At 44.2% G+C, this 26326-nt stretch overlaps 1 protein-coding gene across 1 annotated transcript; it reads right to left on the bottom strand.

Annotated features, from left to right (window-relative positions):
- Positions 1–24: 24 nt before the first annotated feature.
- FLACC1 (flagellum associated containing coiled-coil domains 1) lies at positions 25–25932 on the bottom strand. The gene is made up of 15 exons (XM_006189971.3): positions 25549–25932; positions 23507–23663; positions 22935–23009; positions 20311–20359; positions 18615–18748; positions 17462–17555; positions 15774–15835; positions 14155–14252; positions 12036–12088; positions 9946–10045; positions 8120–8211; positions 6015–6077; positions 4976–5065; positions 4735–4844; positions 25–1072 (listed from the first exon to the last, which is right to left on the bottom strand). Exons 2-15 carry the CDS (start codon positions 23617–23619, stop codon positions 946–948), a joined length of 1260 nt encoding a protein of 419 aa, XP_006190033.1. The 5' UTR covers positions 23620–23663; positions 25549–25932; the 3' UTR covers positions 25–945.
- Between the last annotated feature and the right edge of the window lie 394 nt (positions 25933–26326).

Genomic DNA, 26326 nt, shown 5'->3' with positions numbered 1-26326 from the left:
TTGTTTTTGTTTGTTTTGTTTTTGTTTTTTGCTGATGGAATCTTACAGGTAGAAGGCATCGGGATCACAGATGGGTTCTCCTTGAGCCTCCTGACGTTGGCTCACACGGTTGTACTTCTTAAATATCTCTTGTCCATATTTAAAAATTGGGAGATGTCACATAAAAACCAAAATGCTTTTAAAAAAAAAAATCAGAATATCTGACCACATTTAGGCCATGTTCCTGTTTGGCAACAATGGAATGAGTTCACCCAAACCCCATAACCCTTCCCCCACCTTGCAGGCCCCCACCCCATCCTGCCCAATCCCCTCCACTGAAGCTGCTACTAATGACCATTTATCACTGTGCTTGTGTGATTGTGTTTTCTTATGTCCAGCCTACCTCACTTGTTTATGTTGTCTGCCTTGTGGGCATTCGATTTCTGGTGAAGGTAGCAGGAAGTATCAGAAATTCTTCCCAAATCATAGGTTAGGGAACATGACTGAGAGATAGGGGAGTGGGGACACATATAAGAGAGAAAAAGTTTGGGGGAATCAAATGAATAAAGTCTCTTTCTTGCTAGCTAAATGTTCTAGGGAGACAAAAGTGCACCCCAAAATATAGTCAAAATTTAATAAAAGGACATTCTTCAGATCAGTGTCTTCATAATGAAATATGTAAAGGTGGAAGACAAAACAGTACAACGCTGAGAGAAAGCTCAGCTCTAGCTGTAGAGGAAATCACTTTTCAATGAAGAGTCATGAAAGTTTATGTAACTGAGTTGAGAAATCAAACATTCCCAAGCACTCAGAAGAAAAAAAATTGTGAAAAGACACAAGTAGAATCAAGGCAAACCAAGAACTAAATACATCATATGCGTTTCTCCAGAAAATCTCACAGGAGTTCTTAAGCCTACCAAGATGGGGTTCCTACCCTCTCTGGTGGTAGAGATCCAACTTTTCTGCTTATGGTTCTTGTGTTTTGTTGCTAGCATCTTCTAAAGTGTCAGAAATACCGTCCTGCATAGTAATAGAGGTCAACTTCCCAGATCGTTCATCATAAATTTCTTCATTTTTGGCAATTATCCTTTGTCTATAAAAAAAAAAAAGACCAAAAAAAAAAAAAAAAGAGATGTATCTTTATATACTCAAAAGGTTGAAAGAGGGATAGAATATGTGCGGGGACAGAGAAATGTGGTTTCATTCCTTCACTGGGTTAGAGGGGAGTCTCATTCATTGTTTGCAGTGGTTTTGAATTTAGTGAGATATGATAGCTGGATTACCAAATTCCCTCATATGAAGAATTTTCTACTAAATTAACACAACGAATAACTTCCCTTTGTTAAAGTATTGACCAAAATTTATTTTAATGGTTTAAGATGCATCTTCATGTAAGAGTCTAATTTCTGACCTGAAGTTGATTTTCACAGGAACCAAATGCAGCTGCATCTAAGGGTAAACCACTGACACCTAAATCCCTTGTAAAAAAATTAATAAGCAGAAACCTCAATTAAACAGAGTAGGGAGATCAGAAGAGGGGGCACTCTCGTCCCGTGAAGATGGCAGAGCCCAACAGGAAGAAGAAGGACTCCTTTCCTGGTAAGAATTTAGCCAATGGAGAGCCCTGGACTCTTTGTTTACTATAGCTCTCCCCACTTCCTTCTCCCCTCTATAAAAGGGTTCTTCTCCTCTTGCCATAGGGAACTTGCATGTGGCTCACCATGGTTGCAGATCCCCAATTGCAATTCTTTACTGATCCCAAGTAAACCCATCTTTGCTGGAGAAGTCACTGGCAGTCTATTTGTTTTAGGTCACCATTTTGGTGGCTCATATGGGGACCAGAGGAGATCCCAGATAGCTCTGGGGCTGGTGAGCAACAGGTTTGGTGCCCACAATTGAGCCCACTGAGTTCACTGCTGTTCTCGATGACCCGGGAGTTTGAAGGTACATCTTTCCCCTGGATCTGAGTTCATGCCCTCTTTGCATTTGAAGCTCTCCAGGCTTTATTCAGAATCTGTTTAAGGTTTTGTCTTTCCTGGTTAAGGCCTGTTCTATGTGTAAATTGATCTCATTTTGAGATTAGACTGTTTCAACTGAAGCTGGCTGAGAAGCTTGTCAGTTCATTCCTTTGGGAATAGGAGCTGCTTCACTGAAACTGTCGATTTAGCTGTCGGCTCATTCCTTTGGAATAGGGGCTGTCCTCTGGAAACTGGCTGAAAACCCTCTGGTCTGGCTCATTTTGGATCAGTCTGTTTCTTGAGAACTGGCTGGTATTAGCTTGTAGGCTGTTTGAGTCTCAAGCTGTTTGAATTGAGCTGTTAACTGAGCTATTTAAAAATTATTCATTTACAGAAAAACCTCTGAGAAATGGGACACCAGTTACCTAAATATTTTGTTGGTGCCCCCCTTCCCTGCTTACAGGGACTCCAACAAATTTTATATTTAAAAACTGTGGTCCTTCCACAAGTGCACTTCCAACTAAATGGACTAACCCAACAAAGGCAAGTTAGGATCATAATGGCCATTATGGAGAACTTTTGAAATCCCAAACTTAACTTTCTTAAAACCAAATTGGACCACAGTATCTCAGAAATTTCCAAAACTGAGTGGAATGTTTATTTTGATTGATATTTTGAGGCTTCCGAATGCTATCAGGAGTCTAAAATTGCCTCTCTGCAAAATAAGATTTTGAGGTTCACTGAGGCAAACAAGTGATCAAAGATACACTGGCTCCTGAGGGCCCAGGCTCTTCTTCCTCAGCTCCCTTGTTTCGGGCTTCGCCTCTGGCACCATCTTGAGAGTCTCCCTTGGCTTCCTGTAGGCAGACTCTGCCTCTAGCACCAGCTTCCTCCTTCCCTTCTACGCTGCCTCCACTTCCTCCCTACCCTCAGTTCTGCTGTGCTAATTCCTTCACTGAACTTCCCCTTCTATCTGAAACCCTCCCCACTCCCTTTTCCTCTAAACTTGGCAGAACCTGTCCCTTTAAAATTAAGCCTTCTGAGGATCCAGATCCTTAATTTCTCATACTTCTTGGACTAAAGCTGAACTGCGAGTCACAGTCAAAGATTTTCTCAAAGTAGCCAAAGATCCTCACAGACTTGCTGAGGAATTTACTACCATCATTCAAAGTTACCAACATGGTTTCTCTGACTGATATCAGCTGGTTCCTATGCTTGTTGGTGAGGGCCAGGTTCAGCATTAGATGAAAAGCTAATTAGGAAAATCCTGAAAGGTCTCTAAAATTGCAGTCAGGAGACTGGCCAGCTAACTTATTATATGGCTCAAGCAACCATGAGGCGACTTCACTGAGCAATTCCTAGGGCATTTCCAAAGACGATTGGAACAAAAGTCGGGCTTGCACACAAAGATCTGATGAACCTGTTCATGACTGTTACAATTGACTTCAGATTGTTTTTAAAGAAAAGTTTGGCTTTCCTAAAGAGGTTGATTCCACCCAGGTAGCTTTTAACTCTATGTTTATGAATGAGCTGATCTGGGACGTTTCCCTTCTATAAAAAGAAGCAGGATGGGATGGGAAACTACGTCCACTCAGAAATTTAGTTAATCTGGCAAACCAGCTCTCTCACACTCTAGATGAGTCACCTAGAAGGAAGAATGCCAAAATTCTTCATCTTCAACTCCAGAAGATGAAGTGTCCTCAACAAGACAAGGATGCTCCTACTTCTTCCAAATATTATAAAGAGCCAGGGCATTGGGAAAGAGATTGTTACAAATTTAAGTGCATCAGGCATCTCTAGCCCTTTAACCAGCCTTTCCAACATCCCCCCAATTCTCAATGATGGGACTCTTTCCAATCCTCCCTCTTAATTGGCTTGGAGAAACATTTCTCCAGATTGGGGATGAATCTCTTCCAGTTCTAACTGGCATCGGAGGTACACTCTCAGTGCTCAACCCCATTACTATAAAATAGCCCCTGCCTCAGAGCACTAAAACAGTCAAATAGCAGGGATCCATAATGAACCTCAAGAGGTTCCTGTCTCTGAACCTATTCCTTTTTGTTTGAGTTCTTTGAGATATGGACACCCTTTTCTCCTTAGTTCCTCTGCCCCTACCCATTTATTAAGGTGTAGATTCTTAGAGAAGTATCATGCCAGTTTTTTTTCTCCCAAAAAGAGGGAAATAATTCTAGAATTTGACAGCAGTCATCAAAGCAGCCAACCGAGTGAATTAAGTGACCCTGTGACATCTTTGATTTACTCTGCCTCTCACGGCACTAGAACTGATTCTGGAAACACTGATCATTTGTCTCTGTTGAATCAGCTACCATCCTCCTTAAGGGCACAACCTCCAACTGATATTGGCAAAATTCACAGTGCACCTCTTATCAAGATTCAGATAGACCCCGCAATACCTCTTCCCTATAAGCAAAGAAGCCCTTCAAGGCATAAAGCCCATAGTAGAAGATCATAAGGCTTAAGGTCTTGGATTTTAAAATAATCCTCAGTCATAAAACTGAATAAACTCACAGACTGTCAGGTAAATCTCAAGTGTCATTTTGCACAAAAACTAAGATAGGAAAGGGAGAGGAGCCTAGACACACTCCCAGCACCACTTTGAGTGAACGGACTGCAGTGGGTAACTTCCGTGGCCAGGCTCACAGCGAAGGTCTCCCTCCTGAAAGTGCCCTGACTGCACGAGGGCATACCTAGGTTCATTGTCACCTACTCCTCACCCAACTCCTCTCAATTCCTAAAGATAACTCAGCCTCGTCTTTCTGAGCAGCATCATTCATACCTTAGATGAATGTTTTCTTCGGTCAGGTTCTGTATTGTGTATTTAAACTTTTCTTCAGCTTCAGCAAGCTTGGTCTGGAATGTTTTCTCCAGATTTCCAACCAGAGCTTTCTGAAAGACATGTACATTTGAATAACCATCCTTCCCAAATTAGAGTCATCCAGAGCAGAGCAATATGGCAGAGCTGCACAGAGACCTGGTTCCTCCTTTCAACTTCCGTCCCCACCCCAGCCAGGACTCACCTCTCTCTGGAGTTCCAACTGGGTTTGGTAGAGGGTTGTGTTAAGTGATTCTAGGATAAGAGCTTGAGCGTGCAACTCTTCCTCCATGACCTGTGTAAGAAGAAATCGTTTCAGGACATCGTGATGATGTCTACCTATTTATTCTCTTCTCCGGGGCACCTGGATTAGAATCTAAAGCATCAACTTAAGATACTCCTTCTTCCACACCATTCAGTCACTATGTCCTGTTAATTCTTCCTCCTCTGAATCTCACTTGTATGTATCCTCCAGCCTCACGGTCACTGCCCCAGAGCCAGCCCTCACCAGAGCTCACCTGGGTTGTCACAACAGTCAACAATCATCCATTCATTAAACAAGTATTTCTTAAATATCTAGTATGGATTCCAACTATATGACATTCTGGAAAGGGCAAAACCACAGAGACTGTAAAAAAGACCAGTAGTTGCCAAGAGTTGGGAAGGGAAGCAAGGGATGAATAGGTGGAGGATAGTGGATTTTTAGGGCAGAGAAACTGTTCTATGTGATACTGCAATGAAAGATACATGGCATGATGTATGTGACAAAACCTATGGGATGTATAACACAAAGAGTGAGCCCCAAGCTAAACTATGGACGTCAGTTAAAAATGATGTATCAACATGGGTTGATGAACCATTGCAGTATCATAGGAAAGGTTTGGAGTCAGTGTTCCCAGGCAGCAGTATTGTACATTTCAGAGCTTAAAAGGAAGAATCCAGCATTTTATTATTCAAGGCCCCTTTGTGGTTTGAGCCTCACTAGAAATGGAATGCATTTGAGATCATACAGTATATTGTTCATACATTTGTTCAGATCTGGCTCTAAATAAACAACAATGGCTTTGTTTTTCAGATAGTTCTAAAATCCCTTTTGACTTATTGAATCTAGCAAACTCAACTTTAGGTCTTCCATTTTTTAATTGATTCAGGAAAATTATCATAGATTCCACTTTTTGAGAGTGTATCATTCTAGTAAGATATTTGTAAGATGCTAATTCCACAGGACAAATGAAAAAGCTTACCTCTTTGGTCTTTCTCAGCTCCTCTAATTGCAAGGTGTCCCTTTCATGTTGTTTCAACAGCTCCTAAAAATATTTTTTTGGGGAAAAGATCAACACTAGAGTTCTGGCACTTCTTTCAGAAAATTAAGAAAGCCAGAATAGGATTCAGGAATATAATGTAATATTCACCAGTGTTTAGATGGTGGGTTAATGAAGCACACATTATAAACTAATGACATGACATGCTGAAGTTACATAATGAAAATGTTACTCATGTGCAACCTAAGTGCATTGAGAAATGTTAAAAGAAATCATATTTTCATGAAAGGCTTTTCTTGTTAGTGTATAGATCAAATACTGTTAAATATCCAATTCTCCACAGGCTGAACTTTATATTCAGTGCAACCCCACTCAAAATGCCAGCAGGCTTTTTTGACAAGATAATTCTAAAATTTATATAGAACTACAAATGGTATCAAAGAGCTGAAATAATCTTGAAAAAGCAAAGCTGGAAGATTTTTACTTCCTGATTTCAAGCTGCAATAATGAAAACATTGTATTGTTGACCTAAATATAGACAAACTGTTGAATGGAACAGAATAGAGAGTCCACCCCTTGCCCCCTCAAATACAACAAAGACACCAAGGCAACTGAATAGAGGAGAAAATGGTTTTCAACAAGTCATTCTGGAACAAGGAATATCCATATGGAAAAAGATGACCTATGACCTTTATCTCACTCCATACACAAAAATTATTCAAAATCGATTATAGAATCATAAAAGCTAAAGTTATAAAGCTTTTTAAAAAATACATCTCCATGTCCTTGGAATGGGCAATAATTTCACAGAGTGCACAAAACGCTGTAACCATAAAAGAAAAAAATTGATAACTGATTTTCATCAAAATCAAAAACTTCTACATGTAGCAAGACAGCATGAGCAAAGTGAAAAGGCAAATCACAGGCTGGGAGACAGAATTTGCAACATATCTGTCTGATGAAGAACCTGTCATAGTACAAAAGAACTCCTATGTAGCAATAATAAAAGATGAACAACCCAAGTTCTCTTTAAATAGCAAGACTTGAACCAAAACTTCACAAAAGAAGATGTAAAAATGGTCCAATAAGAAGATGGAAAATTGCCTGACATAATTAGTCATCAGGAAAACTAAAATGGTAATGAAATAGCACCTCATACCCACTGGAATGTCCAAAATTAAAAGGCTGGTAATACTAGTTGTTGATGATTCAGAACAATTGGAATTCTCATACATTTAGGATGCAGGAGTAAAATGGTACAACTACAGTGAAAAATATCTTGGTAATTTCTTGTAAGGTTAAACCCATACCGACCCTAGAGCCCAGTCATAGCACATCTAGGTATATTCCAAAGATAAGTGAAAGCATATATCTACAAAAATAGTTGTACAAGGGTGTTTATAGAAGCTATATTTGTAAAAGCCAAAAAAAAAAAAAAAAAAAAGAAACAACCAAAGCCTCCCAAAACAGAAAAATGGTCAATACATTCTGTGATACTCCTGAAAAGAAATCCTACTGTGCAATAAAAAAGGAAGAAATTACTGGTGTGAATAATGAAGGGATGAATTTCACAGAAAGTATACATTGAGGGAAAAGAAACTGTACACAAAAGAGCATATACTGTATGATTCCATTTACATGAAATTTAAAAACAAGCAAAAGTAATCCATGGCTGTGGGAACCAAAAAAGTGATGAGTTTGTCAAAACTCATCAAACGTGAGTTGTACATGACCAAATTTGCTTTCTTTAGTTTGCAACAATGCCCTTTCTCTTCAGTTATGGTCAAGGATGAGACGGACATTCAGAGACAGTTTCTGGCAGAATAGGGAATTTCAGGTTCTGTGTATATTAGGATTCTATTATTTCTTGTTAATTACAATTTTCATTCCAATAACTCTATGGTAAGACTGTTTAGATAAAGGACAGCAAGACTGACAGTCTACTTGTATATATTTCCCGAGAAGCTGGGAAAGGAGGACTATCCCATAAAGCCAAAAAGCTTGTGTAATTACAGAGGCACACCTGGGAATCGCACGTCCCACCCAGACTGCACATTCAACCACTGATGTGCTTTGGGTTGAGTTACCTCCTTCTCCCGACATAAGTTCTCAAGCATAGCATTTATTTTCTTCTTCTCTTCTTTGGACTCTAACTCAAACTTTTTGGTTATCCTATATTCTGTGGAGGTAAGGAAATCACATATATGTTTAAATGTGGGAAAAACAGATGCAGAAAGACAACCAGAATACTTGAAGATAACAAAAATTCCATACTGGGTCAAACTCAAGGTCCTTTCAGCCTGATGTTTGGCCTCTGATGCCACCTGGAGATGCTTGAGAGTGAGGTGAACATGGCAGTGGTCCCCAATTATATCAGCCATATGGGATTTACCTCTAATGCCTCTGGTTCTTTTTGTGCAGTTTAGGTCAGATCCATTGCTTACTATTTGTCCATTCCCTCTGCTGAAGTAACCCCTATGTTTTCTTATGTATCCTTATCTTAAAATACGGCTCTCGGCTAACGTGACTTTTCCACCTAATAAAATTCATTCTGTACGTAGCCTTGGGGTAGAGATAGGCTTCAGTGGAGGGTGAAGGAACCTGCCAGCAGAGCCCCAATTCTAAACAGGAGGAAGGAGGGGTTAGGGGCTCACACAAATTTCTCCTTCCACATCACAGTGCTGGAGATGGATAGGGAGGCAACCCCTGGGCTCACAAGATTATGTCTGGACTGAGCTACATCATGAGCAGCTAAAGTCTGGTCTTCCAAACTAAGTTTGTAGCAACTTAATGTAGACTTTGGCAACATGGGATGAGTGTTGTAGGAGTAGCTGGGAGTCTAGGGGAGGAGCCAGGCTGCTCTACACCAGGATTCCAGGTAAAGCCTCAAACAGGAGCAGCTCCATGTTCCATTGCCCACCCTTGACTCCAGGGTCTTCATGTTCCCTTCTGGTAGTCCAGAGTGGGAATGGCCTTGAAGATGAAATTTCCCAGGGAGTACCTGCATTTACATGAGTAATTTGTTAAAATCAACTAACTCTGATCTGAATTGGGTTGGTTGAGGATGTGGGAATAGGTTTACATAGCCCCACGTCTACCTCAACTGGTCCTCTAAGTCAGGGAGCAGAGTCTCCATAAATTTCTCCCTCTTTTTTCCATTTATGAAGAAGCAGGGTGGGTAGGAGGCTCTCCTGTTGAGCATTCTGGATGATCCATGCTCTTTGCTAAGTGTTGGAAATATTAAAAATATATGGCAATATATGAATGTATCAAATCAACATGTTGTACACTTTACATGTATACAATCTTACATGTCAACTATATCTCAATTAAAATATATATTATATATGAAACTTGGCTCCCTTAGAGTAGGGCATGGGAATATAGAGACTCTCAGTATAATGAATTGTGTTGTCCTTCCCCCAACAAGTGAATATTTGAAACAAATTCAAGAGCTATTTCTCCTGGAACTTTGAGGTCACCTGTATTCAGATAACAAGTCTGCACTCCTACATATGTCCCCAAGCTTGTTCCAGCCACCAGTGAGTTCTAGAAGGTGCGGCTTAGGTCCTCAGGGGGCTCACTTCGCTATACTCACTCTGGAGGCTTATTAGAAATTCAGATGCCTGGATCCTACCCTAAACCTACTGAGGTCTCAGAAGCGAGGCCCAGTATCTGCCGATATAACATGCTTCTCAGGTCATTCTGATGCTCACCAAGGCTGAGACCCCAGAAAAGACTCCACCCTTGTTGCACTGTCTTGAAGACTCCAGACACCCTCCATTCAGGAGTCCAGCCATGCGGCTTATCACCCATAGTGACTCCAAGGCTGCCTTCTTCAAGCTTGAGACCGAACTTAATGCCAGGTTTTTTGTGCACCTGTCATCAAGAAGTCCAAAGTTCCTGTACTCACTTTGCCATAGCAGGATCTTTTCCCTCTCCAGCTTCTCATCCTTCTCCCATTCTGCCTTCTTCTTTGACCACTTGTCCTCCAGCTCATCATAAATGCTGTCCTGTGGAGGCGCAAAGTACCATGAGGAAAAGCATCCTGAAAGGCTGCACCCCTGCCTTCCAGACCCGAGGCTCAGCTTTATAGCTTCCCTCAGCTGGGACACTTGCCAGGGGTCCCCATATGGTGACTGGTGGGAGTCAATTCCAGCCCAACCCACCCGCGAGCCTGTGGAACCTAAAGATCACAGGCAAACTCTGCCTGGTGTTTGCCCCCCTGGAACTGGGCTTCCTTTGCAGACAGGCAGCGTTCCCCATGCTGCAGATTCACATGGCAGCTCCCTCTGAAACAGGAATCACTCATCATAGCACGGGAGGAAACACGGGAAATGACTAGTTTTTAATTTTTTTTGAATAATTATACCCACTATATTTTCTTTCAAGTCATTGATGAAAGTGTTTTATGGAACAATGCCAAGTCAAACTTCTGGTTCACTCCACTAGAAGTGATTCTTAAGTTGATATTGAGCAATTAATTAGCACTCTGTTAGGTTTATATGTGCAAGAAATGCCCTTAATTGTGCTTCCACTTGGTCTGCATTTTCTTATTTTTGTACCATGAAATTTCTTACCAAATGCTTTGTCAAAATACCGTATATATTTATATATTTATATACTGTCTCTAGTAATTCTACCTAGTCATTAATTTGAACACTTAGAAAAGAATGGGACGTTTTTCCGAGGGTTCATTTTTCTTCAGCAGACCTAACTCCCTCTGTGGTTAGGGTTAAATAAGCCTAACCTGATGGTAGTCCCATTGGTTGGCTCAGACCTCATGAGACGGGGACATCAGGAGGGGAAGTCTCAGGGCCCGGAGGCTGCCAGGAAGGTCTCAGGACCCTGACCCTACTTCCTTCTCAGGTTAGCAGCAGGCTTCACACAGTGCCTGGGCGCCAGTGCTCATCTGTAATTGTGGCCATTTAGGTAGAGGTTCTCATCCTTTTCAAGATTGGTGGGCAGGTCAGTTTCCATAGAGCTCACCGTCTCTGGAGAGGCCCAGGTTGAAGCGAACACAAAGTAATTTGTTAAAATCACAAATTAAACCTAGGAAATTGGGGCAGCTCACCCGCTCGTCAATCAATGCTTCTCTTAGGCTCTGCTCTGTGATGTTTTCCCTGAGTATATCAAGGTGCATCTTGAAAAATGAGTTTTGAATAAAAGCTCAAAACTGAAACTGTGAGTGGTAAATAGAATTTCAGAGGTGGTGCTGGTGCCTAACTTGGTTTCCTCCTTTGATGGGTGATCAACTGTCCTTGTTTGCCTGGGACTATGTTGTTTCCCTGGGACTCCAGATTGTCAATGTGAAGTCCCTGGCAAACCAGGACCAGTTGGTCACCACAGGAAGGGGGCTTGCTGTCCCAGCGCTCCCCTCGTCCACTTCCTGTCTCCCACTCTCTCACCCGCTAGGAGGAAACCATGCCCTAGCTTTGGTTCCCTGGGCTTCCATCAAGTTAGCTGATTAAATGAATGGGCTATGTTCTGAGATGGCTAGGGCACCTCACTCTCTGCTTGTGGGAGCAGCACAGAGTGATAGTCTTTTTTGATGACAATTTGGCCAGATTCATCAAAGGCCTTAAAAATGTTTATTTGCTTTGACTCAGTACTCCACTAAAATCAAAGATGTTACAAAGCAACATTAACAGTGGTTGTTACCACAGGGGTGATTATAGTTCATTCTTTTTGTTGTTGCTGCTTTTGGTTTTTGAATTTCCATTAAAAAAAAATGAGCAGTTATTACTTTTATAATCACAAACATATTTTTCAATGGGCTTTTTTAGGGTCCAGGTGACCATCTTGTCCTGCACAGACCCCATGTCAGTCCCCAGGTTCACTCTTCTCCCTGGGTGCACTGAGTGCCACTTAGGTTCAAGGATGGTGGGAATTTCAGGAAATTATTTTCTGGGCAAGAGGTCTAGATGCATCTCTGCGTCATCAGCCAGGAATGAGCCTTGCTTCTCTTACTCTCATAATTCACCACGGAGCTCTGAATCTCACCTGATATACATGAAACATGTTCTTCAAGTACTTATATTCCTTTCCCATCTCCTCTGGACAAAAGGAAAACAACAAGGTCATCATTATTCCCCAGAAATGCAAGTTTTCAAGCTCCAATGTGAGCTTTCCCGCACACCTTCTCCACCTCAAACTCCTCCCCTATGTGGTGAAACCATGGTGTGCCTCCACAATCACTCCAGAAGCTTATTAGAAATTCAGATGCCTGGACCCCACCCTAAACCTACTGAGGTCTGAGAGGTGAGGCCCAGAACCTGCCGATAATATTCTTCTCAGGTGATCCTGATGCACACCAAGGAGGCTGAGAACGAATCCCTGGGGGCAAACCTATATTTGAGGGAAAAAGAGAAGCAAAACCTTGGAGGATGTACCTACTTCTCTCTTTTTTAAATAACATTTCCTAGTGTGAATTGGTTTTGAAAACAATATATGTTCTCTTTAGAGAACTGGAAAACCAGCAAGGTACAAATACCGTCTTTTAAAAATATAAGAGAAAAGAAAGGGAGAAGGTTATAGAATTTCTCCTTCTCCCCGTGGAGATTAGTCTATACACTCAGAATTCTGAAAGATACACACTTTGCCCTTCCCAAGGGCAGCACTATTTATGGGATAAATCACGCACACCACCCTTATGGTTTATAAGGCCATACAAATCACAGTGTGTCAGTTATGAGACAGGAGGGAAGAGGGCAGGACACAGCCATTAAAAGAATGACACAGCATTTAGCACCAGGATGGTGGAAAAGCCAATTCCCAACAGTCCCTGAGGCCCAAGATGGCGGGAGATTCGCCCTCCAGTGGGCCTTGAGCTACGTTATACACATTGTAATGTACTAGCATGGTGAATGACACACAAGCACCTTGACACAACCATGAAAGGTCAAAGAGAGGGGCGGTGGCCCAATTCTTGGGAATCCCTGCCCCTTCCCCAAAGTAGTTCGAATAATCCTCTCACTTGTTAGCATATGAAAATTAGCAACTAGCGGTCTCTCTGTTGCCTTCCAACACGGCCTGCTCTCTGTCTATGGAGTGTGTGTCCACCTTTACTTTAAGCAACCACCCCCTCCCCAGCCCCCGGGTACATCTCTCTAAATAAATCTACTTTTACTCAACTGTGGCTCACTGTTTTTTTTTTTTTAGCATATGTCAGTGTTTATTCCTTTTATGGCTAAACAATGTTCCACTGTAGGCATATACTGCATTTTATTTATCCATCCATCAGCTGATGAATTTAGGTTGATTTCACCTTATGACTATGAATAATACTGCTATCAATATTCATGTACAAGTTTTTGTGTGGACATATGTTTAATTTCTCTTGGGTATACACCTAGGAGTAGAATTGCTAGATCATGTGGTAACTCTATGTTTAAACATTTGAGGAACTACCAGATTATTTTACAAAGTGGTTCCACAATTTTTCACTCCCACAGAAATGTTTGAGAGTTTTGATTTCTCCACATTCTTGCTATCATTTGTGATTGTCTGTTTTTTGGTTATAGCCATCCAATTGTGTAAGAAATAATACCTCATTCTGATCACTCTTGAATTCTCTCCTGCATAAAGCCAAGGACCCTCACTTGATGGGGGGCACATCCCAGGGACTCAACTCATCCCAGACCTGGGACACGGCCGTCCTCTGGAGCTCCCCCCGCTCCCACTTTTTCCTGTATCAGAATTTAATGAAACACCATCACTCTACAGGTGAGGAAACTTGCTAAAATGCAACAGTATTACATTTGTAGAACTTTTAAATATACTTCAAAAAGTGCCCTCACACTCTTATCACTCTGACAAAGGCAGGTATTATTGTCTTCGATTCCCAGATGGGGAAACTGAGGCTCAAGGAGATGGAGGGACTTCCTCAGATTCCGACATTTGGCTGCAAGCCTTTCCTTTCTGGGAGTAGGGAGGACTTTGGTTGACATAGTTCGCCTTTTTTTCAGTTTCATTCTCAACCACTCCCTCTTCCTGGGCTTTAGAAGGAAACCTCAAAAGCCTAGCCAGAGTCCACCTGTGGCTGTGGGAATTCCTGGCCCTAGACCCACATGGTCAGCCTCTGCCCCTTCACCAGGGTCATTCTCCCATGTCCCAAGCGTACCGAGTTTATCCTTGGCAGCCAGCTTCTCTGCTTTCAAGGCTGCTTTGTAATTTTCCTCCAGCTCACTGAGCTGTGCTGCGTGAGCCTCCTCAAGCTCCCTGTGGAATCCCAGGAGAAGGCTACAGTCACCAGTGGAAGGTTCACCTGATCCCACCTCTTCTCCCTCACACGGGAAGCTGGTGGGCAGGCTGCGTGGCTCTCACTTCTTCCACATTCACCTGGCATCCATCCAGAAAAGGGTGAGAAGACCCCTGGTTTCACTATCCACCATTCTGAATGGAGCTGGCAGGGGCCACAGACTCCCTCCAACAGCACAGTCTTTGCATATAGTGCTCTTGGAAAACTGTGGGCTGCAGTGGCACCCAGGATAATTTTAGAGTCCAGGGTCCCTCCAGCCTCCATTCCAGGAGGCAAAAGATGGCAGTGTTCAAAAAGAGTGTTAAAATAAAAGGTTATATGAACTATCAAGCCAGGAAAAGACATGGAAGAACCTTAAATACATATTAATAAGTGTAAGAAGTTAGTCTGAAAAGGATACAGGCTGTATGATTCCAACTATATGACATTCTGGAAAAAGCACAGCTATGGAGACAGTCAAAAGATCAGTGGCTGCCAGGGATCAGTAGGGAGGGAGGGAGGGAGGACTAGGCAGAGCCCAGAGGATTTTTAGCACAGTACAACTATTCTGTATGACATCATAATGGCGGATACACGTCACTAAACATTTGTCAAAATTCATAGAATGTACAGTGCCAAGAGTGAACCTTTACGTAAACTGTGGACTTCGGGGGATAAAGGTGTATCAGCGTTAAGTTTACTGATTGTAACAGATGCCCTGGGCTGGTGTGGGATGTCAGTGATGATGTAGGTGGTGCAGGTGTGGGGTGAGGGGTATGTAGGAATTCTCTGTACTTGACTCTATTTTACTGTGAACCTAAAATTGCTTTAAAAAAAGTCATTTAATACAGTAAATAAGTTAATTAATTTTTAAAAAATTTAAAAAGCAAGTCTGTGACAACCAGGAGGACTTCTCTCCAGCAGGACTGCTGAGGCTGCTCCGGTGCCCAGCAAGGGTGTGGAAGGGAACTTCGTGGGTTTCCTCACTCACACCGACACACTCACACCTCCTTCTCTCCCCCTTGGTTTGTCTCTGCAGCCCTGGCTCCTGCCCCTCCCATACCTTCTTCCCATTTTCCCCAGGCCCTGACCTAGCAGCCAGGGACAGGAGAGGTGAGAAGAGGAAGAGAATGAGGAAGAGGAGCAGGGTAGGGAGAGACTGGGCTGAGAACAACATTTACCACAGAAATCTCGTAGAGAACCAAAAACTGGCCCTTCTCAGCATTCAGCCGAAAGGGAGATTATAATTGAAATGAAATAATTGGATGGGAAAGTGCAAAACCAAGAATAATCTTCTCTGTGCTAGATTTCAGTGGCCTCACATCAAACCATTCTGCTCTCCAAAGAATGTCTCTCACCTCCCCTCCCCTTGCCACGCACCTCCCTTTGGCACCTCCTGAAATCCCAGTGAGCTGAAATCCTGCTGGGATGCAGGAGCCTTAGGGCTTCCAGCACACAGGGACACACTTCCAGCACACACTGGCATATGCCAGAAAGCATACCTCTTCTTGCTTTCAAAGTTCTGCTGCATCTCAGCACAGTGGAGATCCCTTTCATTAGCGAGCTGGAAAGGAGGCCAGCATTAATGAGAGAGCACTGGGGACCCCACTTCCCCTCCAACCTGCACCTTCTGAGAAGCCTTCTCCATTCATGGGGCGCCCCACTCCCCACGCCCCTCCTGTCTGTGTTCTGCAGTGTCATCGTTACTGACAGAGCAGAACAATTCTTGCCTTGCTCTATGTTGTCTGGTACATAATCAATTCATAATGTTGGTGCATGGAAAGCATCCCTTGCATTGTTTTGTGGGCAGGTCTGGTCTCTTTGGCTGACTGTAGTCTCTTTGTAAGATCACGGCCTTTGGCTTCTTGGATACATAATTCAATTGAGCAAACATTAATTGTGCAAAAGGCTTGAAATGGAAGAGTCAAAGAGGCCTAAGACTCAGACTCTGCCTTCACTGAACTTACAACCCAGTGTTAATAAATCCTCATTGGCAGAATGGCCACGTTCCAGCAGATGGGATATGCTCATTCCCAGCGGCCCTCCCTTCTAACTCGTCGGATCCTCTGGCCAGTGTCTCAGGAAGAACGGACACTTCCAGCTGAGACAAGGGTTCAGGGCTTGTCCTTGTCCCTCTCTGACTACACAGTGGCAGCCAGCACTCCTCCCTTCCCCAGGGTCACATGACACTTTGGGGTGTTCACAGGTGGGAGAATTTTAAAGATCACACTCTGAGGTCCCTCCATGGAAGTAATCTAAATATGTCTTCAGCAGGGCGGAGGCTTCAGTGAGTCTAAGTGTGTGTTTTGTCCAATAACCCACCACTGATGAGTTGAGTGATCTCATGCAGTTTAACTTCCTGAGCCTCCATTTCCTCTCTGTAGAAGGAGGCTATAAACCTGGCAGGGTTTTCAGATAAATACAGTAACGAATCACCAGTAGGGAAGGTCTCAGTGTGAGTCACATGCTAGGTCACCGCAGGATTCAGACACACTGGGGAAGTCAACCTTCAAACGTGAGTTTCAATAAAAGCAGGCAAGGGCGGGGGGTGGGGTAGGGAGGGGACTTGAGCATCTCCGGTTTATCACTCCAGCCCGTGCCACCAGGCACCTCTGCTTGGAGTGAGGAAGAAGAAACCATGATAAAACAGATGGTAAAATCTAAAAGAAGTGTCACCCACATCCCAGGGAAACACAGAGTGCAAACTGAAATCAGTAGATTCTGAAGAGGGGATTCGGGCAGTTAAAACAGCAATGGGGAGTAGGTACTGGAGGCTTCTGGGCAGCTTTTGAGCAAAATTGGAAGTATTGGTCATGCTGGTGCCATTAGCAAGAGCCTCAGCAATGTCTGAAATTTAATGCAGCACAAAGACCACAGCAGGCCCCCCTGGAAATGGCTGGCGCCCCAAGTGTGGGGCAGACAGTGGTACTGAACATGCCGGAGGCGCCCCGAGGACTCCCGGAGCTGAGTTAGGCCTCGAGGAGGGACTTGAGTTCTTGAAGTTACGGATGAGGATGGAGTCAGAGAGCTACTCCTGGGTGACCATGGTCTGATCTTCACACCTGTCCCCTGGACAACCTGGTTCCCATGACTGAGTGCGTGGCCTCTTGCCGGGAACCCAGTGGGTGATCTGAAACTACTGGTCTCTCTCCTTCTTATAGAGATGCCGGTCAAATCGAGTATCACTCACCAATTTTTGGGCAGCATGATGGTCTCTGTTCATTTGTTCTATTATCACTGTCAGTTCTGAGATTTGTTCTTCTAGGTCCGCAACGATATCCGTCCTAGGGACGAGTAATCTATCACCCACACAGCTCCCATGCCTGGCCAGGCAGGCCCCTCCCTGAGCAAGGCTTTGCTCTGCACCTGCTCCGTCATCCTGGGGGTGGGGGTGGAGGGGGAGAAGGAATTTGGCAGTAGGGTGGTTGAGCCTCAGAGGCAGCCCTTTTGGGTAAGCTCGCCAGAGTGAGCAGGGGTGGTTTGGTGACCCACTGAAGAGAAGGGAGAGAGGACTATGTCAGGAACCTATTAGGCTTTGATCTTGACTCGGTAAAGACAGTTGAAATGGAGGATTAGGAAATGAGGTCAAGGAGTAGGATTGATGCTGACAGTGAATCCGAAACAAGGAAGGGGCCAGGAATGGGTCGAAGAGGTTGATTCAAGAGTGTGGCTTTCAGAGTAGACTACGGATTTTTGTGTTTCTGGGTCTGAAGCCTCTGTGACATCTGGAGTAAACAAGGGGCAGGGCAGCAGAGATGAGGTCCTTGATCCAAGAGGGTGAGAAAACAAGAGAGAGGATGTTGGAGGAGGTGGGGAAAGAGAAGATACAAAAGAGAGATTTAGGAGGTAGAATGAGACGGCTGTGGGGACCGACTTTACATAGCCCCGGAGGATGGAGAGAGTGGGGCTGGAATGACCGAGGGGATGGCCATGCGTGGCCGGGTGGAGTCAGGCAGGAATCCTCTGTCTCTCAGAGGCATAGATTGAGTGGCATCTTTGGACATAACAAAGAAGAGATGCAGACTCGGGCCTCCCAGAAATTCCGACTTTCTTCTTAGTTCTCACTTCCAAATGCAGACTATTTTATAAATATTTTATCTATTCATCCCCTCCAGGAACAACTACTTTCCTTTAGTATGAGTTACACCACCCCAATTGTTTTACAGCTCAGCTGACTGACTGGTCCGTCATCCTGACTCCAATGGGCTTGGAGCCAAGAGGTGGGTGGGGAGAGGAGCCAGCGCAGGGTGGAGCAGGGAAGGGACACGGTGGGCTGGCCCTCAGCCAAGACAGGGCAGGCGGGGCTGGGTCTGAGGAGCTAGACGTGGGTCCAAGGGCATTACCTGGACATTTTGACTTTGTCCATGTTCTCTGATTCCGATTGCTTTTTCCGATCAAACATCTCGTCTCCCAGGCTGACGGAAATCTGCTCCCTATTCCGAAGGAGTGTGTAGCCAGGAGACACGTTGAAAACTTCCTGAGCATGAAGGTGGGAGGTCAGGTAACATTGCAGACTTGGGTGCTGAGGCTGCTCCAGTCTCCTGCTAGTGCCCTACTCACATCTCAAAAACAGGCCCATAAGGCGGGATTCCAGGGCCCAAGGCCCTGCGCCCTCCCCAGTTACCACTCGCTCTCCTTCCTCCCCCAGGTTTCTCTCCTGAAATCCACTTGCAGGACTCAGCTGGCTCTTGTGTGTCACCACAGGCCTCTCAAAGGCAACAAATGCAAAGCCCATCCATTGACCCCCACTCCCCGCTCTGCCTCTGAGCCCGGTCCTCCTCTGTGCTCTCCTTCGTGGCCAAGGGCCAGGAGGCGGCCCCACAGTGTGGAAGTTGCTCAAGGTTTAGAATAGATGGGCCTGCGTTTGAATCCTGGCTCTGCCGCCAACCATAGTTATTCAACATCTCCGTGCCTTAGTTTCTTTGTCAGAGAATGAGTATAATAACTCTTCCTCAAAGGGCTTTTGTGAGGAAAAACCAAAATAACATGAGAAACTGCCTAGCTAAGTTGCAAATAAAACAAAACAACCCCAAAAACATTTTAGTCAGTTCCTTCTGCATCCCACATTAGATACCAAGTCATTCATCTGGGCAGGGCTGCCAGGCAGCACAGGCCAGGATGAGACTGGCGTCCAGAGCTGTTCAGGACACTCCGCAGCACCCTGGACCCGTCATTGTTCTCCGAACTGTAGCTCAGCCCCATCCTCCCTTCTCCCGCACCCCTGCCCCTGACACGGCCCCAGGCCGCGGTCATCTCTCTCCTTGGCTCTGGTGATCCCCTCCCCGCCGGCCTCTCCTCCTTCAGTCTGGCTCCCCTCAAGTTCACCATCCTCTCCACCTGGAGGGCTAGTGTATCTTTGTTGTTTTCTTTCCCTGACCATTAAGGGACTAAGTGATCCTTGTTTAAGGGAGGTAAGTTGGGGGCAGGGACAGAGGAGGCAAAAGGAAAATAGATAAAAGCAGAAAGTAGTAAAATAATATCCCACCAGAGGGTGTTTTTTTTGTTTTTTGTTTTCTAAAATGTCTTACCTAGTCCTGTGCCTGTGTCCGACCCCGAAAGGCTCCCAGGCACCAAAAAGATTAGATCCAAACTCCCGGACAGGTGTCAAGATTTTTCTGGCCTTGGTCCCCATCTCTTTATACAGCACCTTCCTGTCCCTTCTCCTCTCAGGTGCCCCGATGGTCCCTCCCCCAGCGTTGTGAGTTCCCAAGTGCAGCAGAGGGTTTCCCACATTGGGGCAGGAGCTATACCCAGGCCTGGACTGATGGTCACCATCTGGTTTCCTTGGGACACTCTCCTCATCCCTACACAAGGCGGTAGGGGGTGGTAATTAAATGCTGTCTCTGGGGTCTGATGGAGCCGACCTCAAGTCCTGGTTCTGCCACTTACCAGATGCATGTTAAATTGAATAATTAACAACTCTTCCTCATAGGATCATTGCACAGATTCAATGAGGTAAGTATGTGTAAAAGTCCATGCCTGCATACAGTGGGTCTCAATAAATGTTAGTCCCACTGCCTTCATCCTGTTTTTACTCACATAAGGTAATTTACTGCTCTCCTCTTGTTTTCTTAAATAGATTTTCATTCTGCAAGAGAAAAGCATGATCAGAAAGCAACCAGAGAGCAAAGAAAAGCTCCAAGCTTGGAAGCTGTACCCAGCTCTTGCCACTCATCGGTAACAAGTGACATTACCCGGACAGTCTCTGAGGTCCCTTTCAGCTCTCAAAATGTTCTACTTCAGGAAATAGGGACTATGTAAAGGTCCAGGGAACATTGGTACACAGATTGTGATGAAATGGTGGGTAGTAAAAAAGTGGGAAATTGACTCATCACCAGTCTAATTGTAGAACCATTGCTAAAACAGGGGCCGAGAGATTTGGCGTGAAGATCCCAAGTGCCCTCCTATGAGCGCAGTGCATAATCTTCAATGCACACGTTTTCAGTGACATCTATGTTGTCTGCACAACTGCCTTTCTCCATGTTTGCACCAGAAGTTGGTGTTCTGGGACTCTGAAAATGCCAGTTAAATGAATTCAGGATAAGCAAAGTGTTACTATTCTGAGATCTGGTGTTAACCCTGATTATAATTAATTTTCGTTTTCAAGTACAGAAACATGAGCACAATATTGGGTACACAAATGTCACAGGAGTATTTATAAGGGAGCTTAGCTGGGACGTGGGAAGAGTTGAGTCAGAGAAACTAGCTTCTTCTGATGTGGTGGCAAGAAATGCAAGTTGGATCGTGTTACTCTTCCCAGAAGACTCTGATGGCTTCCTGTCCATTATGGGCTAAACTGTGTGCTACCCCAAATTCAAACATTGAAGCCCTAACCCCTGCTATCTCAGAATGCAACTGCATTTGGAGGTACAACCTTTAAAGAGGCGACTAAGTTAAAATGAGGCTATTAGGGTGGGCATTAATCCCAGTTTACTGGTGTCCTTGCAAGAGAGATCAGGACACACAGAGAAGCCCAAGAATGTGCACGCGCAAAGGAAAGACCATGAGAGGAGGCAGCAAGCTGGCTGCTATCTGCAAGCCAAGGGGAGAGTCCTCACCAGAAACCAACCCTGCCAGCACCTTGATCTTGGACTTCCAGCTTCCAGAACTGTGCTGTGAGACAATACATCTCTGTTGCTTAAGCCGCTCAGTCTGTGGTTTTGTGTTGTGGTGGCCCTAGCAGCAAATACACCATCCCTTTCAGAGTAAAAGCCAAAGTCGTCGTTACAGAGGCCAGCACACTTCACTGTAAGCGTTTCCTACTATTGCTACTACACATTACTACAAGTTTAATGGCTTAAAACCACACCAACTTGTTATAGTTCTGGAGGTCAAAGTCTGAAATGGGCTAAAATTAAAGTGCTGGCAGGGTTGTGTTCCTCCTGAAGGCTCTGCAGGAGAATCTGGTTCCTTGCCTTTTCCAGCTCCTAGAAGCTGCCCTGTTCCTCGTGGCCTCATCCTCTGTCTTCAAAGCCAACAGCAGCACCACTCCAACCTCTGCTTCTATGGTCATGTCTCCTCCCACAGTGACTTCCTCCTTCACAGGTAAGGACCTTTACGCCTACATTACGGCCACCTGGATAACCCACGATAATCTGTTCAGTTTAAGGTCAGCTGATCAGCAACATGATTCCATCTGCAGTCTTAATCCCCCCTTAGCAAGTAACAGAACTTAGTTACAGTTTCCAGGGATTAGGTTGTGGGCCTCTTCAGGGGGCTTGTTATTCTGCCAACTACCTTCAGCATCTCTGCTGCTTCTCTGAGCTCATTCCCACCACTCTCCTCACTTCCTCCACTCCCCTGACACACATGGGCCTCTGCTTTCCATGAAAAAATCAGGCATGCCAAGCAAGTTCCCACTCAGGTCCTCTGCACTTGCTGTTCCCTTTGTCAGGAATGCTTGCCCCAGGTTTCAGCGTGACTCCTGCTGTCTCTTTACACAGGGATCACCCTGACATCTCTGTGTAAAATAGCAACCCCACCCTCACCATCCTCTTTTCCCCATACCTGCATTATTTTTCCGCATAGGGTTTGGGGACCTTGGATGGATGAATGTGTTTATGGTTATCTCCCTGCCTCTGCCCACTGGAATGCAAGTCCAGGAGAGCAGAGACTCTGCCGTGCTCACTGCTGTCCCCCTGCCCCTGACTCAAGGTCTAGCAAATAATAAGTGCTCAATAAACACTTTACAAATAAATAGAATACAACGATTCATGCAAAGGCCTAAAATTAAGTCACACTTCTAAGCTTACAAATATGGATAAAGAATTTAAGGGGTGAGTAAAAACAGAGCTGCAATCTACAGAAAACCTTAGATATAGTAAAGTAATCAGGAAAAGAGAGAGTCAGCACCATAAATCCATGGGAGACTCTTTGCCTAGGATGTGAATGGGGCATGTGCCCTTCTAGGGCAGCACAGGGGTATCCGGGCTCTTCTGCTAAGAGCTCCTTTGAAGCGACTTTGAAAGCTGTGGGGACAGAGGGCCACAGAACCCATGTGTAGGATTTGAGGTTTGGGGGAAATCTCAGTGGGTTCTGGCCATTCTCTGACATCCCTGGCAACAGTAAGCTCCAGTCAGGAAAGGCTGGGAAGGCCAAGAAGGGAGATTATTTTATTCACAGAACTTGAACCACCCCTGCCCCCTGGATGTAAAAATACTTACTTTGGGGTGACAACAGGTTTCTTTAGGGGTTGGACATAATTTTGTTTTTTTGAAGCTGGAGGAAGAGGAGTTAGCCTGAAAGTGAAAAATAAATAATGAGGGAGAGAAACTTGGAAATTCAGAAACCTGGTTTAGCACTCCCAGAAAAGGTAGATCTCACAGTGATCCCAAATTGGAATACATGGTCTGACAATGGGAATCTTTAAAATCAGGATGGTCTTGAGGAACCTCAGGCCAAAGGCTTTGACACCTGCTCATGGTCCCGGGGGTTCCTGGGCTCTCAGTATGGATCGTTCCCCACTCCCCCATTCCCAAAGCTCTTCGTCCCCTGTGGAGGGGCAGCTGCCACGGGCCCTTTCCCTGCTGCACTAACGCTGAGACTCCTTCGCTGAAAAGGACACTCAGCTCAGACAGGACACTGCACTCAGGCAAGAGTGCAGCTGGGGAAAGCTGGGCTTTCTGGCCCTCTTGGGATTTTGAGAAGTTGACTGCTTTGGAAATCTTGTGAGAGAAACAAAGCTGCAAGTGGAGCCTGAGCTCCCAGGTCCTACTCTGCCCCAGAGGATCCTCACTTGGGCTTCGCTGGGGAGGTCCTGCTTGGTGGCTGAGGGGTCTTGATTAGCTTCCGTGGTCCCAAGTTCCAGGGGTCCCAGCAGGTGCAGTAGACGAGAGGGTTGGGGTACATGGCAGATCAGGGGTGCTCTTGGCTGCTGGGTCAGGAGGCCTTCGCTGAAATGGGAAAACATCATACAGAGTCAGAGCAACAATACTTAGCTTGGGAAGGACCCAGGGAAGGCCCAAGGCACAGGTGGCAGACTCTGGAAGCTGTCGAGGTGGTACAGGGTCTTGACTATGCAGAGAATATCACCTTACCCCTTGCTGCCCTGTAGACTTGACTTGAAAGCACTTTAACCTTTGACATAGTTGGGTGCTTACTGTGAACCAGGTCCACATCAGGGATCAGTTATTGTTATGCCAATTTTACAGAAAGTTCTATGCAAGACCTGTTATCAGGCTTTCTCTTCACTTCAGAGACAGCTAGTATGGAAGAGCAAGTGCTTAGGAGTCAGACAGACTTGTGTTTGTCCCCAACTTTGCAACTTGCTACCTCGGTGACCTCTCTGAGCCTCAGTATCCTCATGTGAATTTTGCTTACAGAAGTTTTATTTCTAAATTTGTAGGACAATAGATTTATTTTTGTGTCTGTGTTAAATTGAAATATGCTATTGTAAAGAAAATCAAAATAGAGAAAAACTTAAAGAAGTAAAAATTATCCAAAGTACTAACATCTAGAGATGAACACTGAAAATATTTTGGTTAATGTCTTCTAGAATTCTCTCTAGTCTAAAGAAACAGATTTATATAATTTTCCACAAACCAGAACAAACTCCACTTACATTCTAGATATGCTTTTTTCAACAATGTCATGAGCTTCTTTTAATGTCAATAACTATATATATGTCATCATTTTTAAACTTAAGTTTACTGTGGAGTACAAAAGTAGAGAAAAGAGTACATTGAACTCCATCACCTAGCTTCAGTGATTAATGATCTGTGTCTAGTCTCATTCCTCTATACTCAGCCCACTCCTCTAACACTAGATTATTTTAAAGAAAATTTAAAGCAAATCTATAATTTTAATTATACTTCAGGCAAATTTTTAAAACAAGTCTGAGAGTTATTTCTATATATATATCATCCATGATTGTGTAAATTTCTATGAATGTACTCATTTACATTTTTAGCCTGTTTTGTATTTATGAACATTCAGTTGTTTCTTTTTTTTCCCTAATATAAACAATGACTTGATTTTTTTTTTTTTTTTTTTTTTTTTTTTTTTGCCCTTAAAAGCTAAAGTCGTCTTCTTCCAAACACCTATGGGGATGAAACTCAAAATATTTAACAACCGGGAAGACAAATCTATTGAATAATCAGAATAGTCATGGGCTACGGGCTGGAACCTGGAGGACCCTTCTCCGGTCCCCATGCCAGACATTAACCCCTTACTTGCTGAATCCTGAGTAGGTCTGGGAGTGCCAGAGGAGGTGTTGGGGCACCAGGATGTCACGTGAGGAGGGCATTTGAAGAGTTTGGACAATGTGTATGCACAATCAGTATGGCACTATTTCAGTATCCGTGCATATGAGCTAAACATTGGCCCTCTACCTCCAGGACTCTTCCAAGAGGAAAATACTGTTAACAGCCTTTTGGGTATGCTTCTAGAAATATTCTATAATCTTTAAAATTTTTTACACAAATGAGGGCAATATTTTACACACTACACCATGCCTTGCTCTTTTTATGTAACAGATTATCTAATAGATATTTCCATATCAGCATAGATAGATCCACTGTATTCACAGTGGCTTGACAGGCTTCGTATGGTTTTAGGAATATAGGTGTGTGTGTGTATGTGTGTGATTTAGAATTCTTTTTCCTTATCCTTTTTCTTTCCTTCATCTCTTCTGGATGACTTTACCTGAAGCTCAGTGGACTGAATGTGCCAACTGGTGATCCTTTAGTCACCAGTGAGCCAGCTGAGCCTCCAGCAAGGTTACTGATTAGCATTAACCAGAAGAAAAAAATATATAAAACATCTTTCCAAAGAGCTTACCTTGGACTGCCCAAAGACTTGTTTTTCCCATGTGGCTCCTCTCCAAGTTGGGAGTCTTAAAGACACCGCAAGGTTACAGAGAAGCTGTGTCGCATCAACACAAAGTCCGAATTCATTTTAGGTCAAATCCAGAGGTTCCAGAACTTGGAACTTTAGTGGTCATTCCAAGTGATTGAAATGCCAGAGCAGAAAATCCACAGTATGTGTGGTGCAGAGAGACAGGCTTCCAGTGCATCCAGTCAAAGGCCTTTTACAAAGGCTGACCTGGCATGAGTAAGAATTTCCCTCCTAAAGTCGATCTGGTTTGAGTCTTCCAATATTGCAATGAACGTCAAGCTAGAGGAGAAATTCCCCCTCCATTCAGACTCTTGATTTGGACCTTGAGTTGTGAGGTTTGTCCTTGGAAGATGGCAGGGGAAGGTTTGTTTCTTTTATTGCTATGGAAACAGAATGGTAGCACCTCATTGGCTCAGGCACTATGCTCTTTACAAGAGAAGGCTGGGGAAGCAGCCATTAAGAAATTCTCCAAGATGTGAGACAAGATACATTTAAGATATACTTTCAGAGGAAACAGAATTTAAGAGCACTACTAGGCTTAACTGGCTGTGGCAGTAGTTGCCAGACAGGATCTGTGATGGATTTTAAGTTCCTCTGTCATTTGCTCACAGAAACCTCAAAGTCTAAAGTGGGCACTCTTCTTGAATTTCAGGCTTTGAAATCTCTAAGAGTACAAATCTCCCAGAGCAGGAGTCTTGTTCAGTCATCAAGGAGCTCAGAT

Source organism: Camelus ferus, chromosome 5 (assembly GCF_009834535.1).
Source record: "Camelus ferus isolate YT-003-E chromosome 5, BCGSAC_Cfer_1.0, whole genome shotgun sequence".
NCBI classification, from domain to species: domain Eukaryota; kingdom Metazoa; phylum Chordata; class Mammalia; order Artiodactyla; family Camelidae; genus Camelus; species Camelus ferus.
The sequence above is the reverse complement of the archived record's forward strand: the minus strand, read 5'-3'. Positions and strand labels throughout refer to the sequence as shown.

Excerpts from the sequence above, each read along its gene's own strand:
- FLACC1 (XM_006189971.3), bottom strand. The coding sequence starts at position 23,619 with ATGTACCCCAACCCTCTCGTCTACTGCACCTGCTGGGACCCCTGGAAC. Across the intron at positions 17,556-18,614 it reads GACAAAGTCAAAATGTCCAG|GACGGATATCGTTGCGGACC; the intron begins GTAATGCCCTTG and ends ACTCGTCCCTAG. Across the intron at positions 4,845-4,975 it reads AGTTGGAACTCCAGAGAGAG|AAAGCTCTGGTTGGAAATCT; the intron begins GTGAGTCCTGGC and ends CATGTCTTTCAG.